Source organism: Cynocephalus volans, chromosome 13 (genome assembly GCF_027409185.1).
Source record: "Cynocephalus volans isolate mCynVol1 chromosome 13, mCynVol1.pri, whole genome shotgun sequence".
NCBI lineage: Eukaryota > Metazoa > Chordata > Mammalia > Dermoptera > Cynocephalidae > Cynocephalus > Cynocephalus volans.
This window is the reverse complement of record NC_084472.1, coordinates 30,842,790-30,859,626: the sequence shown is the minus strand read 5'-3', so window position 1 is coordinate 30,859,626 and position 16,837 is coordinate 30,842,790. Positions and strand designations below refer to the sequence as shown.

At 37.5% G+C, this 16,837-nt stretch overlaps 1 protein-coding gene across 14 annotated transcripts in view; it reads right to left on the bottom strand.

Annotated features, from left to right (window-relative positions):
* DTNA (dystrobrevin alpha) overlaps positions 1 to 16,837 on the bottom strand; it is a 385,407-nt gene that overhangs the window by 48,809 nt on the left and 319,761 nt on the right. For 10 of the 14 annotated variants that reach the window (XR_010021503.1, XM_063077106.1, XM_063077108.1 and 7 more), the window contains 3 exons: positions 15,042 to 15,131; positions 8,191 to 8,268; positions 7,529 to 7,621 (listed from right to left, as the gene is read on the bottom strand). The exons of 1 other annotated variant lie outside the window; for it this stretch is intronic. Coding sequence is in view for 12 of the 13 variants with exons in the window: in XM_063077106.1 (XP_062933176.1) it covers positions 7,529 to 7,621; positions 8,191 to 8,268; positions 15,042 to 15,131 (261 nt within the window). In the remaining variant the exon portion in view is untranslated. Of the gene's footprint in view, positions 1 to 7,528; positions 7,622 to 8,190; positions 8,269 to 15,041; positions 15,132 to 15,201; positions 15,491 to 16,837 lie in introns of those variants that run through there. 3 more of the 14 variants (XM_063077112.1, XM_063077113.1, XM_063077116.1) reach the window with 3 other exon arrangements.

Here is a 16,837-nt window from a genome sequence, read left to right as displayed (position 1 = left end):
TAACAACCTGCCACGTTACAATCAAGGTCATACATTCTACCTTCTACAAACTCTCAAATTCCTCCACTTCTTTCTATGCCAACTGTCCCAGATGAGCTCCAGACTACTGTCACCTTCTCCTGAATTACTACAAAGCCCTCTCAACAGGTTGCTCAGACTTTAGACATATATAACTTCCTTCCAATTCATTTTTTTATCGTGTAGTTGGTGATCTTTAAAAAATGAAGCTGGCTGTAACATTCCTATGCCTAAAATCCTTCAATAGCTTCTCATTTCTCGAAATCCTAAATAAAACTTGTAAGGTCCTGCATAACCTAGCTTCATCCTTTACCTCAATTACTCTAGTAGACTGACCACACTTAACTTCCTCAAAGGCACCATGTTCTCTCCGCCTTGGCCAATCTCTCTGACTCTTCCACCCACTTCCGCGTGGCTAATTCCTCTTCATCCTGGTGCTATCTTTAGCTGCCATTTCCTATCCTTACCTCCAACCTCCAAGTTCAGGTTTATTGTCCCTCGTATATTCCATAGCATGCTGCACTGCATTTATATGTTATCCCTCTGCATTTTAATTGCCTTTTCACTTGTGTTTATCCTTCACTGAACTATAATGTCTTTGAGGGCAGAATGGTTCAGTCTTTTCACAATCAGATCTTTAGTGTTTCGCACAGTGCGTGGAACACAGCGGGAGTTACGTGAGAATTAGTTGGACAGAGATGAGTAAAGGTTAGCCTTCTTAGGTTGCAATGTCATGGTCACTGGCCCACCTCTTCCATATCCTTGCCTCTGCATGCACCCTCAACACTTAGAGAAATCAGAAGAATGCAGATGAAATATTGCACTCTAAAACCAGCCATGCCTTCTAAAATCGAACTGTAAATCGTCCACATTTGGCAGAGTTAAAAATCAAGATATGCTCTGTTGCTGTGTACAAACTCCTCATCTGCTTTGTATAGGTGCTAACATTCATAGAGATGTCATTTTACTCATTCATATTTATCAACATCAGATCTTCCCCATCCCCAATCATGGCACGTTGTCTTTTGGTTCACTTTGTTTTGCTGTTGTTTTAAAGATTAGGAAAGCAGATGGCTTCTGGAAGAGGTAAGTTCCCACTCAAAAGAAACACTACTCTTAGGAGGGCTCAGTAGCTTATAGGGATGTTATAAAAAAGCAGGTGAAAGGTTGGACTGAATCATTTCTGGATCCAAAGCCCAGCCTTCTCACTTACTAGCTGTGTGACTTTGGGCAAGTCAATTAACTTCTCTGATCCTCAGTTTTCTCATCTACAAAACAGGGATACAATGGTAACCTACCTCACGGCTTGTTGGGAGCATTACTACGTAAAGTGCTTAGAGCAGTGCTGGGCACATGGGAGCTACTCTATGGGAGTAACTATTATTCTTTTTACTATTATCTCTAAAGGGCAGGTAACACTGTCTTGGTATTGCCATTTCTGCACCATCACTTCCTTATCTATAAATTAGCTTTCTGATCAAGAAAATGTGAGTGATTGGTTACTGGCCAGTATTCTAGGTTATACCAAGAAAAATAAAGACAATTTAGTTGAATCAATGAAGAATTTTACAAAAGCAATAGGTGGTTTTTACAGCTCTGGTTTTCTAAGCAAAGGGAGAAATTAGCTAATAATGTTAGCTTTATCTTCTTTCTCCTTGCTCCAGTATGAAAAACTGCATACTATCATGACTTTCTAATCAAAATGTCCTCTTTGTACAATTTATCAAGCAACATATGAGACCATGTCCTATCCTGAATTCTTTAAGCGCATTTGGAGAAAGTGCATTCTGAAGTTCATCCATTCAACAACAAAATAAGAACCCATGAGATATCAGTTTATTTCTACCATATAATAAACAGAATTTTAAAATTTAACTCATTATATGCCTTTAATCCTATTTTAGAATTAAGTGGGAAACTAATATTGAGTTATTCCCGTGTGCCCATAACTGTGCGAGCTAATTTATACCTAAACTACATCGGATTGGTAGTGTCACTCTCATTTTCTATGGAAACTTAAAATGTATTAGAATCTATCACAGGGAGATGAAATAATCTTAAAATCAGTTTACCATCTGATTATGCTGAGCAAACCTATGCAGGCACAACACAGCCATCGCAGATAAGTGCACTGGTGGTGTAACATTCTTCAGATTTATATTTCTAGTATTCTAAGGAAATATCTTTCTCAGAAGTCCAGTTCTATCATCAAACCTACTAAAAATTTTACTGAAGAAAAGGAGTACTGTTAATAGGAAATGAAAACTCATCTAAATGAGACACTGTCAGTAGGTGTGGATAACACTTTCTTTTTTCTTTCAACAGGTTGTAATAAACTTGCATTTTTCAAAATCAACATTTACTGAAAAGATTCAATCAAATCTTAGTCTACACATTAAAGATATTAAAGCATACAACTGAGGGAGTTCAGCATTGAAGTGTGTTATAGACTCAATTGTGTCTCTCCGAAAATTCATATGTTGAAGGTCTAACACCCCAGTGTCAGAATGTGACTGCATTTGGAGATGGGGCATTTAAAGAAGTAATTAAGATTAAATGAGGTCATAAAGGTGGGGCCCTAATCTAATATGACTGGTGTCATTTCGAGAAGAGGAAGAGACACTAGGGATGCTCGGACCCAGAGAAAAGGTTATGTAAGGATTCAGTGGGAAGGTGGCTGTCTGCAAGTCAAGGAGAGAGGCCTCAGGAGGAACCAAACCTGCTGGAAACTTGGTCTTGTATTTCCAGCCTCCAGAACTGTGAGAAAATACATTTCTGTTGGTCAAGCCACCTAGTCTATGGTTTTTTGTTATGGCTTCCTTAGCGAAATAATACAAAGTGCAAGAAACCAGGCAGCATTAAATAAAGCTTTTTTCTTCCTGCCTGATATAATTTTTAGTTTTTTTAAAAGTTGCTTTTGCTACATCTGTGAATTGTCTTTGCCAGTGCTTGTCTTTATCCATGTTTACCACCTCTATCTATGTAAAGTTTATTATTTCACTTTTTCATCTACCTTATATTCCTATGCTCAATTTCAATTTAAGGGCTACTCTGTAATAATGATTTTTTTAGTAGTAAAAATATTTATTTTACTAGTAAAAAAGGTTTCTGAGTAGTCCTAACAACTTAGTTTAGGGTAAGAAACTTTTATACCTATGGCACTAGCAATATTGTACAAATCAACATATGTTTGTTGAGTACCTACTGTGTGCTAGGCACTGTTCTAGATGTCAGAGATATAGTGGTGAACAAGTCAGAGAGGGTTAATGCACCATAGAAGGGAAGATAGAGAGTAAACTCAGCCAGTCAGCCATCCAACCAACCAACAAGGCAGCCATCCAGCCAGCCATCCAGACAACCAGACAACCAACCAACCAGCCAGTGATTGCAGTTATTAAAAGAAATAAATAAATAGCATGACATGATAGAAACTAATAGGGGAGACCTACCCGGGGAAGTACTTTTAATCTAAGATTGGAAGCCAGAGAAGAAGCCAGTGCATATCCATATGGAAGGAAGAGGAAGGGTGAGAGGGAAGAGTGATCTAGACAGAGGGAAGAGCTAGTATTATGGTCTTGAGGTAGGAAAAGGCTTGGCTTGTTTTAGGAATTGACCGAAAGCTGATGTGACTAAGAATTGTGATTGAATGGAAGAATGCCATGAGAACTGTAGGCAAGAGCTATATCACACATAGGTTTGTAGATCATGGTGAGGGGTCTGGATTATAAACTAAATACAATAGGAATCAATTAAAGGGTTTTAAGCAAGCAAGTTAATAATAACTTAGACCTCACATATGAAATCCAGATATAGGCATTCTTAGAATGAGGTGGATGTCTTTTTTCCCCAAGCATAAAATATTGTGGAGCAATTTTAAACTAGTTAGATTATCAATCCATTTAGCAAGCAATATATTGGCAATACAAATGTACAATTTCTTGCACTTGAGAAAAACATTAGCAGAACAATTTTAACCTAGTTATATGAGATCGGGAGTCTAACCAGGTGACAGCAATTGATCATGATAGCAAAGTATAGACTGGAGCCTTTAGTTGTCTGCCCTCCCTCCCTTACACTGGGGGCCTTTTCAGAGTTGAGAGAAATATGTTAGAAGCTTCTGAATGGTAAGTATCTAGGATGTAATTGTAGTTAGAGGTAGAAGTTCTGGGTTTGTTTCCAATCTTTTGCTCTGCCTGCTGCAGGCCTTCCCTATAAACCACTGGCAAAACCAGTACTTGGCAAGTTTTAAGGGAGGACAGGAAAAAACCCTCACTGTAGTACATTGTGAGACCCCCTCTTCCCTCATTGGAGAAGGTGCTTAAAAGCCATTAAGGCTTTTAAAACTTCACTGCATTAGAAAGGCAACAGAAATTCTCCCTTAAGCTGCCGTTTATCTGGCTTATCTGACATCAGAATCAGCAATGACACAGTGTTTTTTTTAAATTTAGCAGCAGACTATTTACAAATGAGTCAGTTTCTTATTGGGTTATGAAGTTCATATAGGGCAGAAGACCCCCCCCCCCCCCCCGACATATAATTGACTAAGAGCATGTCTAAATAATGAGAAAAACAAAGCTTTTAATCGAGAAGGGCTATTAGGTGCCTGTTTGCAGAGCATGTAAAGAAGTGTGCACAGACAAGGAGGCAGAGGAATGTGGTAGAAAATAGATGGGATCCAGTGTCAGCGGACCTGTGTGCAAGCCCTTTCTAGCATGTGACCTTGGAGAAGTCATTAATATCTCAGAGCTCAAATTTTCTTATCAGTGAAATGAAAATAATAATATCCAACCTTCTAGAGCTGTAAAGAGCAAATTAAATACTGTGTAGAGAAGGGCACTGATATTTTTGAAGTGCTTCATGAATATAAAATTTATTATTTCTATTCTGGCTGTTGTGATGAGATAAAAGAGATTGAAGACTAAGTTTTTTTCCTTTTTGAAACTTACAATTAAAATGAGAACTTACAACTCATGGAACTAAATACATAAAAGATAACTTATTAACAATCACCATTCCTATTACTAGTATGTGCTCAATATTTGTTAGAAGGAAATAAAATAATAGAGTAGGATATATAGTTTCAGTAAATAAGTATATGGAGGACACAGTGTGGAGGAGTTATCCATAAAAGCTTTTTGCAGGGCATGTGTCGATGCAGGTTTTATAGGAGGCAATGTAGCATAGTGGTTATGAACTTGGATGGATAATGGTTAAAATCTCCGCTCCACTGTTTAGTAGTAGTATGACTGTGGGAGAGTCAGATAAACTCTCTAAAATACCTTCACTTATCTATAAAATGGGGATGATTGTATTTACCTTTCGAGTTTACTCAAGGACTTTGAGAAATTATATACATAAAACTTTTAACACAGGGCTCAGCATGAGGCAAGTGCTTTAAAAATAGTAGTGATTATGATTATTACCATTATTATATATCTTGCCATAACTGAATAAAGCATTATAGCTATGATGATGATAAAGGAGGTGAGAGATCACTACATTACTTATATAGTCATGATAAGTGTGAGGACTTGTTAGAATCTAATTAAACATAAAGGGAAAGGAAGGAAAAACAAGAAATTTGAAAGAGAAGTTGGAATTTTTTAAGGACAGAAAAGAGCTATGAGAAACATGAAGGGCACAGCTATTAAAATGGAATCTGCTTTATCGATCAGTCCTAAATTCAGCTTTGTTTTCAAAATACAAATCATAGCTAGCTTTTATCAAGCAGATGTAAGGTGTCTCTGCTGAGACAGCTTTATGGTCTTAAGTGACCATCAAGTCAGTATGATTAATCACTGGAGTAGGAAAAACGGCTGGTAGTGACAAAGTCTGAGCTTTTTTTCCTTTGGAGATTTCTTTGTTATGACCTTAATTAAGAAAAGGTCAAAGAAGAGCAGTAGAAATAACTGGAGTGTGCTTAGAATAGCGGTGGAAAGCCCATTATGTACGATCACATCATCGCCTTATGATTGGATCTGTATTGATTGTTCTTCTTGGAAGATTATCAATACAATTGTTTTTTATAATTTAGTATTTATTTCTACTGTTTCAGCTGCCACATAACATGGGGTATTAACCTTCTTGGGAATGAGACTGAAACAATCTTGTAGTTTTGAGAGAATGAGTTGTGAGAAAGCAGATTCTATTTAATCTAGAAGCTCAGAAAATTTGAACAAAAAGATGGGCATATGTCAGCTGGAGAGTGCATTTTTAGCTCCTTAAGGAGCACGATGTAGGATAAAATTAAACTAGTGTGCTAGTTATATATCTTTAAAAATACAAATTAATAGTCATATATTATATGTTTATTATATATATAAAAAACTGCTAAATAGATAAATGTTCACTAGTTCATCAAACCTTAAAACATCTCATGTACTAAACTTGCAAAAATAGGCGTAAGGTGTCAGAAGCAGCAACAGGAAGAAACTCTGGAAACAGTTAAGGGAGGAAAGAGTTCTAGAAACAAAGTGGCTAATAACACAAGAGGTAGCCATAGCCATTACGTGCTTGAGGGAGGCCTTTGTGAAACAGTAGAGGAAAGGGGACCCACTATACTGAAGGAGTAAACCATTTTAACAGGAATTTAACCCACTGGCTCACTTAATAGTTATAAAATCCATGGGCCCTTCCTTAGTTCAGAGAAAATTGGAGTTGTTAAGCAAAATTGAAATATTTCCAAGGAGTTGGTTTGCTAAATATGTTTGTAAAAAAACAGTAGCTTAAACTAGATTGAAACATATCTATGATAAATATATAGTCTGTCCTTTTACTTTCATTCAAATTGCAAATGCACATTTATTATTAAAATCAAGTAACTAACCAATGAAAGAAATCTCCTATGTCATCGTTAAAATAGAGAAAATCTTTATAAGTGCCTTTATGCTAATACATAGAGCTATTTGAATTCCTGGATTTAATACATCTGAAAGTAGCTTTGCATATTCTGAAACTTGAAAGCAGGCTTTATCAGGATGGTTACTCAGAATCATTTGTAAGTAATAGAATTGATGAAAGACAATTTCTCCCACTGTTATTGTTAAAGAAATGATTTCCATCTTATGATTCCATCACATCACCTTACTTCTTTTTTTTTTTTTTTCGTTCTATCTTAAGTGAAATGAAGCACTGTTTTCCAAATTGGCAGAGACATCCATGCCCTTGGAATAAGACAAATTCTTGTACCACCATCCTGTGGTAATCTGACAGGACACATGTAGCACAGACTGAGGGGCACCAGAGTCCTGCATCCACCTGAATGCTAATATTTAGCACGGCACCATTTGCACAGGTTTTCCCATTAGCTAAGATATAAACAGGGGTATGAATTCTATGACACTTAATAGGATGTACCCAAACTAACATCACTAAAGACTTCTTACTTGAATCAGTTAAAAAGTGCCCAGTGACACCTTTGGCATCCAGTGACTTTGTCCCTTGACTGCTTGTCACCAGCTCAGACTGTTCCCCTCTCTAAGGACAGTCAAGCAGCCAAATCCTCACTAACCATGATGGGTTGTTCTGGAGCATGTTGACATACAACCCGATGAGAACATGTTCATCAGCCAGCCTGTCTGCCACATTCAGGCTGTATTGTATCCTGAAACAGGGCAAGGGGAAAGAAAGGGTGTTGTTAAGAGAGATGGGCAGAAATGAACAGAGAAGGTAGGAGTGAGGTTGTGGTAGAAAAGACATTTAGAAAACCAAGCAAACAAAGGAAGAGTATATGTGATGCTCTATGAAAAACACAAGCAAAATCCAAGCAATGAAATTCACAATTTCATTTCACTAACTTCAAAAATAAAGACTTCCATCTAGGTTAAATAACTTTTTAGAGAACAGATTTGCATTCTTTAACCACTAAGGCCAAGGAATTCATCTCTACAGGAAACACATCAAAATGGGTTGCAAGCATAGATCAAGTATCCCTTTGGAAAATCAAATCTTCAACTTAGTCATTTCACAAAAAGAAAAGGAGATCAGGGAAAGTGAATAGCAACACAGATGTGTCTACTCGAAATAACTACTTGGCGCTGTTAATTGGTTATGGCAGAGCTGCTTTTACCAAATCAAAGATGTTCTTCCACACACAAAGCATTTGTGATAAAAGAAATCTCCATTTTTAGTTTAGTTAATGCAGGGTTCCAGTACACTCTGGCTTCAACTTACCCTTTGCCCTTCAGAAAAGCTGGAGCAGCCCTAGCCAGCAGTTTGTTCTGCTCTGCTTCACTGTCCTTGGGAGGAGAGCTAGTTAATAGGATGGGAAAGCCAAGAAGAGCGTAAACACAGCAATGCATTCAAGAATAGAAACTGCCAACAGAAGCTCCCAAGTCTAGATCCAAGCTCCATTTGGACAGATCTCTGATTATTTTGAAATGTTCAAGATGTTTTTAGATTTTCACAGAGTTCTAGGCATAGAAACCTGGCCTGAGAACCATCACTACAATTCTACAAGCTGCCATAATCCCAGATTTGACCTCTGCCATTCGCTTAACATATTGCATATGAGTAGACATAATGGAAGTTCATTCAACATCCATTATGGGCTATGATGTAAACAGTCCAATAGTGCACTAAGTCCTACCAGCCTTTAGATCCCACTCAAGAAGTTTACTTCGCTAGCCTTCCCTAAATTTTCCAACTGTCTGCGTTGAATAGACTTGAAAGTTACCTAGTTAGAGATTGCTGTCATAATTACCTAGTTAGAGATTGCTGCTTCACTGCTCCAAGCCCAAGTCACCTGATCTTAGCTCTGAAGCTACAAAGAAAACTTTCAGAGAAAGAGAAATATACTTTTGAGCCTTACGGACATATTCATATTTCTTGTGTCATAATAATGCATAACTAATGAATAGAGTCTCATCACTGAAGAAAATTCTTAACATTTTAGATTCATTATGAGAAATACTCTATTTAGTAATGTCAATGATAGTTTTAAAGTTTCAAATATACTTTTATTAAAGTACAAATGTAAATATAAGTAATAATTAATTGAGTGTGGCCATGCCAAAGTCACCCAAGATGTACTGTGCTAAATAAGCATGCTTCATTAGGATATATGGTACTAATTTTTGGGATTACAATTGTCCTGGTAATGTGTTTAAAGAGAGCTTGCTTTTTTGTAGGTTAATTAAGAATTGGCCCTACACACTGGTGTACCTAAAACTATCCCTTCTCTCACAGAAAATGTAAAACCAAACTGATTTATTTAAATATCAAGTGTGTAACTACTGCGATTGAAATTATGAAGTTTTGCCACAAGTTTTGAAGAAACTCTAAATCTACTATATATACATAACCAGCTCATATATATATATATGTGTGTATATATATGTGTGTGTATATTATCCAGTAACCACAGTCTCCTTGCTGCCCAATATCCCCCCAACTTCTTTTTTATAGCTTAAGATGTATCTATTACACAATTGATTTCAAATGCTACAAAACCATTCAAAATGCTGTGTGAAATACCTAAAATTCTTCCCTCCAAACTAAACTATTTCCTTGCTTTGTTATGCTTCTTTGCTCTTTGAATCCCAGAAATTGTGGTGATATTTCCTTAAACCAAAAGCCTAATAATTACACTGATACATCTGCTGATGCTGAATATGCAGGATAAAAAGAAAGAACCAGTAGAGAGAAAAAACACAGGAAGGTCAACTATGAAGATGTGTTTGCCACCAATTATTCTGGTGAAGTTTTACAGGAGAAAGAGGATATGTCAATAAAAGCCCCAGCAGTGCCATTCTGCCACTCGTCACTGAGCAAGCACAAGCACGGAGAAGCCCTGCTGATATCAGGGCCAGGTAGGGGCAGGTGGCAGGGATCAAGGAATTGGATAGAGTTTCCTTTAATGGCCTTGTTCTTTCTTTTTCTCCAATTCTTTGGGCTCCTTTCCTCCTTCCTCTACTCCATTTGCCTGTCTCTCCTCTTTGCTTCTTTTTCTTCCTTCTCACTCCCAGGTCCCTTCATCTCTCAAAGGAATGAGCAGATATTCTGTGGGTACGCATCTCCTTTCCCTTTATGGCCATTTTCTTTGCATTGATCTTTGTCAGTGTTGAGGTAAAGGTTTTGAGGAAAGCATTTAAATCTTTTTATTTTCCTTGGGAAAACCAGTTCTTGGAAAATATATGGGTATACATCATGCACATTTGTAGATGTGTGAAAATAAACTAGTTTGTTTTGCTACAGTGCCCAGTGCCAGGAGCATTTCTGATTTTTGATATTCACAGTTCCCATAGTTTCTGTACTTCTCAGAGCTAGCTGCAAATCCTTCTCCTTATCACTTGTTTCTGGGAAACCAAATATATGACCATGTATAGAGGAAGCCAAGTGCATGAAGAAAAGAAGAAGAAAAAAAGCCACTATTTCAAAATGATATGGATCAAGAACTCAAGAGAGTGTACCAGGAGGCAGGTTTCACTTAAAACTTGGGTCTTTAAAGTCTTTTTGTTTTTTTATGAAGTACCTTCTACCAGAATCGTTTCAGCAGCTCCCAAGGAACTTGAAGAAGGGAAGCAAAGTGACTTCTTTTTCTCCTGAGTTGTTGTGAAAATAGTGATGATATATTATTTATTATGATCCCTCCAAAGCAGGGTATTTGCACAACATTTTCTAGGATAATTTAGATTTTTAAACTGTCGTTTTGTAGCTCAGCATTTTGCAGGGAGAAGTGAAGTGATATTTCCAATTCATGGTGGGCTTTAGGACAGGCACAATTGAAACCTCCTTCCTTACCAAGGAATGAGTGCCTCCATAACGGCGTGTGTCAGAATGCACCGATGGCTTTTACGTACCTCCAGCTCCACCTCCAAAAGCGTCTCCTTGCTCTCATGCCCTGTCCTCAAATCAAATGCATTCTTCCTTTTCACCTCCATAACTGGGGACTTCTTGGGGCTTCCTTTGACTATGGGTGATGATATATCTTTTCAAATCTAAGACTTAAGGAGAAGCAAGACTACCATCTCTAAGATCGTATGTATACATGTCTCATTTTCTTGTCACCAGGCCCTTGCCAATGTATAAACACACCTCTTTGCACACATGTTATTATTGCTGGAAACCTTGGAGGCTATGACATAGAAAATTTTGAAGTTTATGTGTTCTGCTGGAAGAAGAAAGGCAGGGAATATTCCTTTAGATTTTTTTTCCCCCTAAGAATTCTCTATTTTCTCACCAATTCCTTGTAAAATCCCTGGAAAATAGCATATATAAAGATAATTAGCCTTCTTCCAAAATTTTTCAGACACACACACACACACACACAAATACACAATGGGTTCTGGAAAGACAGAATAACTTCAAAATATTTCATAATTATTTTTTAAAATATCCCCTTAGTTTTGAAGGACAAGTGATGCTGGTATGTTTACTTTAGTGGCAACATGTTGGGGTTTCCTAAGGTAACAAAATTATATACAAATGCTCCCTGGATTTTTGCTTACGCCTAAAATATGTTTTAAAAATCATTTTTACTTGTGTTGGGTTTCTATATTAGCCCTGGTCAAAGTTTTTTTTTCTGTTTCTTTTATTGAACATGATATTAAAGGCCTGGATGTAGTGTCACAGAGCAAGGAATATTATATGAACAAACTACTTAATGTGAAATAATTATTTATACAAGGGTTAAAAGAAAAAAATACTGAACTATGGCAAATTAAGAACAAATACTTTGATTTCGATTGATTCTTGAATAATTGGTGAACCCGTGTGCTGTTTGGACTATGAAGGATGACTTGGAAAGTTGGCTCTCTTTAAATAACTATCAATTGAGAATAAAAGTTTGCTTCTCACTGTAATTTACATAGTCTAATAATAAGGCCATCAAACTAATTTTTTAAAAATTTATTTTATTTTATTTTGGCGGTTGGCCCATGTAGGGATCTGAACCCTTGACCTTGGTGTTATAACACAGAGCTCTAACCAACTCAGCTAACTGGCCAGCCCCATCAAACTAATTTAAATACAGAAAAATAAGAGTCCATACATCTTTGAAACATTGTGCTTCCCTTTCCTTTTCTAGCTTTAGATAGCTGAGATCTGAAATATAAAATATTTGCTACATGCAAATTAGCAAACAAGCATAAAAAATAGGTTACTGTCTCAGTAGGAAAATTAGCTGCCATCAGTTCAGGCTGGCATGAAAGTTGAATCATTGTTAGTGAGTGCCATGGAAGAAATAAGAACTCTTAGGCCATATTTGACTTACTACATTTGCTGTGTTGTCCTCCACATATCATCAAGCCATACCAACTGTATTTTTACCAAGAGAGCCTCTAGAAAAGTTTGCTGGGTGTGGGACATGCACAGACAACTAAAGCAAGACTAGTAACAGAATAAACTTTATTAAAGTGGAGAAGAGAGGTGGCTTGGTTTTAGTTATGCACTAATATTTTAGTGTAGGAAATTGTCAGAGTTGAGTGTGCAGACCGACTTAACTGAAGTTTGAAAACAGTCTAGCATATCAGTGGAGCTCTGGGACTACGTGAAGAAAGGAATTATCCACAGAGAGTGATTATTTCAAATTTCATGAAATGTCACACAGCATGCCCAGAAAATGTGAAAAGACAAGGAAATCTTCAGGGTGGTGCCAGATGCTAATTTATAAATTTATTCTTATGCTTGGAAACAGATAGGTTTTAATCTTAAAGAAAATTAATCACAAAGAAAACTTTGATTTTTCAGAAACAAAGGCTGAATTCAGTATGTTAATTTTATTTCTAGTCATTTTTGATTACCAGATCACAAATTCTTAAAATTCAGTTTGAACATTTTAAGTCAGATTAAAAGCCTGGGTTGTTAGGTAAAAAATCTTTGGGTAAGAAAATGTGTTTGAAAAAACTGCAAAAGACACAGTGAATTATTCTTTCTTTGGTTGAAAACCCAAACCAATCAACCAGCTGACCAACCAGTCAACCAACAAAAATAACTCTCAAATTCTGCTCCACTAGGAAGAATCAGGATTTGAGAAGCACGTGGGATGGGTGATGTGCCCTCCCCAAAGGTACTATAGTGCCTAATACAGTCTCAGTAATTAACTGCTTGCCATTGTGACAAACCAGAAAACAGCCTATTAGATTGTGTTCAGCACACTATGGGAATTACAGGCAGTTTTCTAATATTTGGGAGAGTGATAAACTTTGGCTAGATGCTATAAATAGTAGCCAAAGTGATTGTTTGTGAGTGGTTAGAGGTTGCAACTATGGAAGTACTTGTGAAACCTTTAAACAGTGTTTCAAATATTGGAGGTCAAAGAAAATTCAAACTTTCATTCAAACTTTCAGAGTGTCCTTATGCGGCTAATGAAGAAGATGGGCCATAATTAGAGAAGTTTATGTTATATAGGAAAGAACTAATTAACTCTCTCACATAAACTAGAGAAGGATTTTGGCAAGATAAGATTTTACAAAAGAGGCATGATGCCAACAAAGAAAGCAGATCTTAAGAGGCACAGTGCTATGGTCAGTAAAGGGGAGAAAGGGCCTTTTGGGCCTGGCTTTGTGGTCAGTCCTTGCAATATTTTCAATCTCTGCAATAATAATACTCTATCTTTCACAAGCTTAGATGATATTGCTGGTCCACCATATACAGCCCTTGGAGCTCTGATTCTAGAGGTGATGATAGATATCCATTGACCCAATCATTCTTTCCTACAAATTTATAAGAAAACGGTCTGGGTTCAGGTATACAGTTTATGATCAAGAAAATGAGTAAGGCCAATTGGTTCATGAATTATGTTATTTGACCCATATCCTACCTAACTGCTAACCAGCATGAGTCTACATATGCACATGTGTGCACAGACACACACACACACACACACACACACACACACACACACACACACACGCATGAAGACTTCAAAGGACTAAGGGATGGTGCCTTTGGGAATCTCTTCTCTTCTTTTAAGTAAGGGAAAAGTGAACCAAGTATATAACTCAAAAAGGATACAAGAACATGGGCTGTGACAGATGGTGGTAGGAACCGGAAGTTAATCTGGGTGAGGAAGATTACTGGGATGTCAAAAGGCACTTCTTAGTGCCTTTCAAAGATCAAAGTAATATGCTTGTAAAGGACCCCAGGTGAGCAGTGCCAGGAGTTTGTAGTGAGAATTCTGGAGTGACAATTTCAATTCATCATCACTTTTCTTTATCTTTCTAAGGTCTGTCACGATAAAAAAGACTAAAAATTCAGGCTAAATAAAATATCTGTATGGCAAACTTCCCTACTTTTTTAATGCTGCCCTAATACTGACCAGTGTTATATTCGGCTTGCTTAGGTTTTATGTGATTTTAAAAGGGGTAGTTGGGGTGGTGTAGGGGTGAAGGCAGAGCTCTGGGTCATATTTCTTTGGTTCTATTCTATTTATAGAAAGAATAAGACCTTTAGCATATGCTTACATGTGGCATGATGGAGTTCCTTCAACCTTAGTGTACTGACATAGTTAAGATATCAAAAGCGGATCACCATCAGCATTATCAGAAATTAAGCACGGATAACAAGAAACTGGTTTTGAAATTGCTACTTTAGCAGGAATCAGACTGCCCTTGCCGAGGGGAAAAATGGCCCAGGCCCAGTGGAATAGAAAGGTGTAAGTTCTCAAGTCTAACTGGAATAAGGTCCAGCCATATGGCCTTGTCATAGCCTTGCCTAGTTAGTGCTAATGATCATTCCAAGAGGCTCCTAAATTCAAGAGTGTTAGAAATTACCATTTGGGGTCTTGCAAATTGTACCAAAGCAGAGGTTCGTCCAAACAAGATCCAGCTTGGTACTCTTCACATATATGCATTTCATATAGACTGGTGGGAGGCTGAGAAATCAATGAAATAAGTGGGAAAGAGAGAAAGAGCTGAGAAGTGTGGCTCGAGTTGCAAACTCTCAACAGAATCTCATTAAACCCCAGAAAACCTCTGTCTCCGCTAAGACATACTACAAGAGGATTTTAGTGCCGGAGTAGAAGGACTAGTAGTTTCGCTATGGAACTACCACTACAATTAGTGATTCAGAGCTTGGATACTGACCGTGAGCCGTGGTCAAGCTGATGTGCATACAGCCTTATGAGCGAGTGCTCTTCAGCCACGGGGCTGGATGCACTTATCCCCTCAGGTAACCTGAGGGATTCAAACAATGAGACCTCATTAAAGCCTCCCATGGACAGAGCAAGGCCCACTCAAAGAGGAATGACATCCATTGTACACAGCTTTATTGAACAGCACTCTTAAAACAGAAACCGGAGGCCAATCTCCATGGTGATTGGAAGAACCACAAGCTTTAAACAACATGTCTGTAGATTACAGGGAACATTCCAAAAGGACTGAAAATGTGAAAAAAGGGAAATGATCGTATTTTGGGTTAATGGGCTCCACGCACCCTGGAGGGACAAGAACAACTCAAAGTATTATGGGAATATTTTAGGGTAGAGGAAGTCATGTTATCCATCTAGACGCAGCCACCATAAGCACCGTCAGAGCTGAAATGATATAAAATGACCTTCAGTAAGGATGGGGTCTACCTCTCCTTGACATTTGCAGAATGCAGAGCTTCCTAATAAAAGCAAATCTTTCTAAATATCATATCAGGTCTTCTCTAGATAGATGCACAGGCCCATGTCTCCCACAGACTTTATAGTTTATGATTTTGTTTTAGAAAAGATGGTTGAATTTGCTGGTGATCCTGAAAAGGATGCTAAAAGGAAGTTACTGAGGGCCTAAACCATGTAATTTCACTGTGGATGTTCTGCAGTACAACTGCCTCCTCATTTCCAATTGTTACAGACTTAAATTATATGTTAGAAACACTATGTACTGCCACATTCTGTTTATTCTGCTAATTACAATTAGGGGGAACACCTTCAGCTGCGGTTCCTTTTGATGGGCAAATACAGGAACTTAGGGAAAAAAAATCAGCAGTATTCTGAGTCTCACTGACTTCAAACGCTCACTACGATGTATCAGGGTATTACAATAAAACTGGCACCTTATAAACATTTTCAGGGAAAACAAATGGAGTATGTGCATTTTGTGAAATAGGAGGCTATATATTTTTTTTCCTGCCAAAAGCCATTTGAAATTTTATGTCCGATTACTCACTCCAATTTTCCTTACCTTTGTTTCTGCTTTCCTGTGAACCTGCTCCATGTGTTTATAAAATAATTCTGTGGTGCTTCCATCATGATATTCGTGATACTTATCAAATGACTCAGAGCACCTCTGGACCCACGCGTATTTCTAATGCTAACTCTTAGAGAAGTATTTGCTTCTCCTTTTCCTTGCTTACATGGTAGTGGATATTGTGCAAAAAGATGAGACACATATCCACCTCTTGAAAAAGTTCCTGTTATTATCCATGGACTTACTTAAATGGAAACCACATTTCCAAGTTTGGTCTTCAGCCTCTAGCCTCAGGAACTCCAGAGTTCAACAAGAAGAGGATTCTTTTACTTCTGGAGCTTTAAATAATATGTTTCAGAATCTATACAATAACACATCATTGCATCTTGAAATTCCACCTCCTTGGCTTCAGCAGACCACTCCAAGTGCTTCGAAAGTGACTTTCTCAATGAGATAAAATGCATGTTTCAGTAGTAGAATTGAAACATACCCAACATTCTTAGTGTGGGTAGCTTATAAATGTAGGTTTCCAGAAGTGACATTTACCCCCAAAGCCACTCCAGCGTTCTTTAAATGCATCCAAATGAATGAAATGGAAAACTTGTGATGAATATTTATAAACTAGTTTCCAATAATAATCTTCTGTACTTGGCTTACACTAGAATGTTTTTCTTGCCACAGAATCAAGGCTCATTACCAAAAAGAGA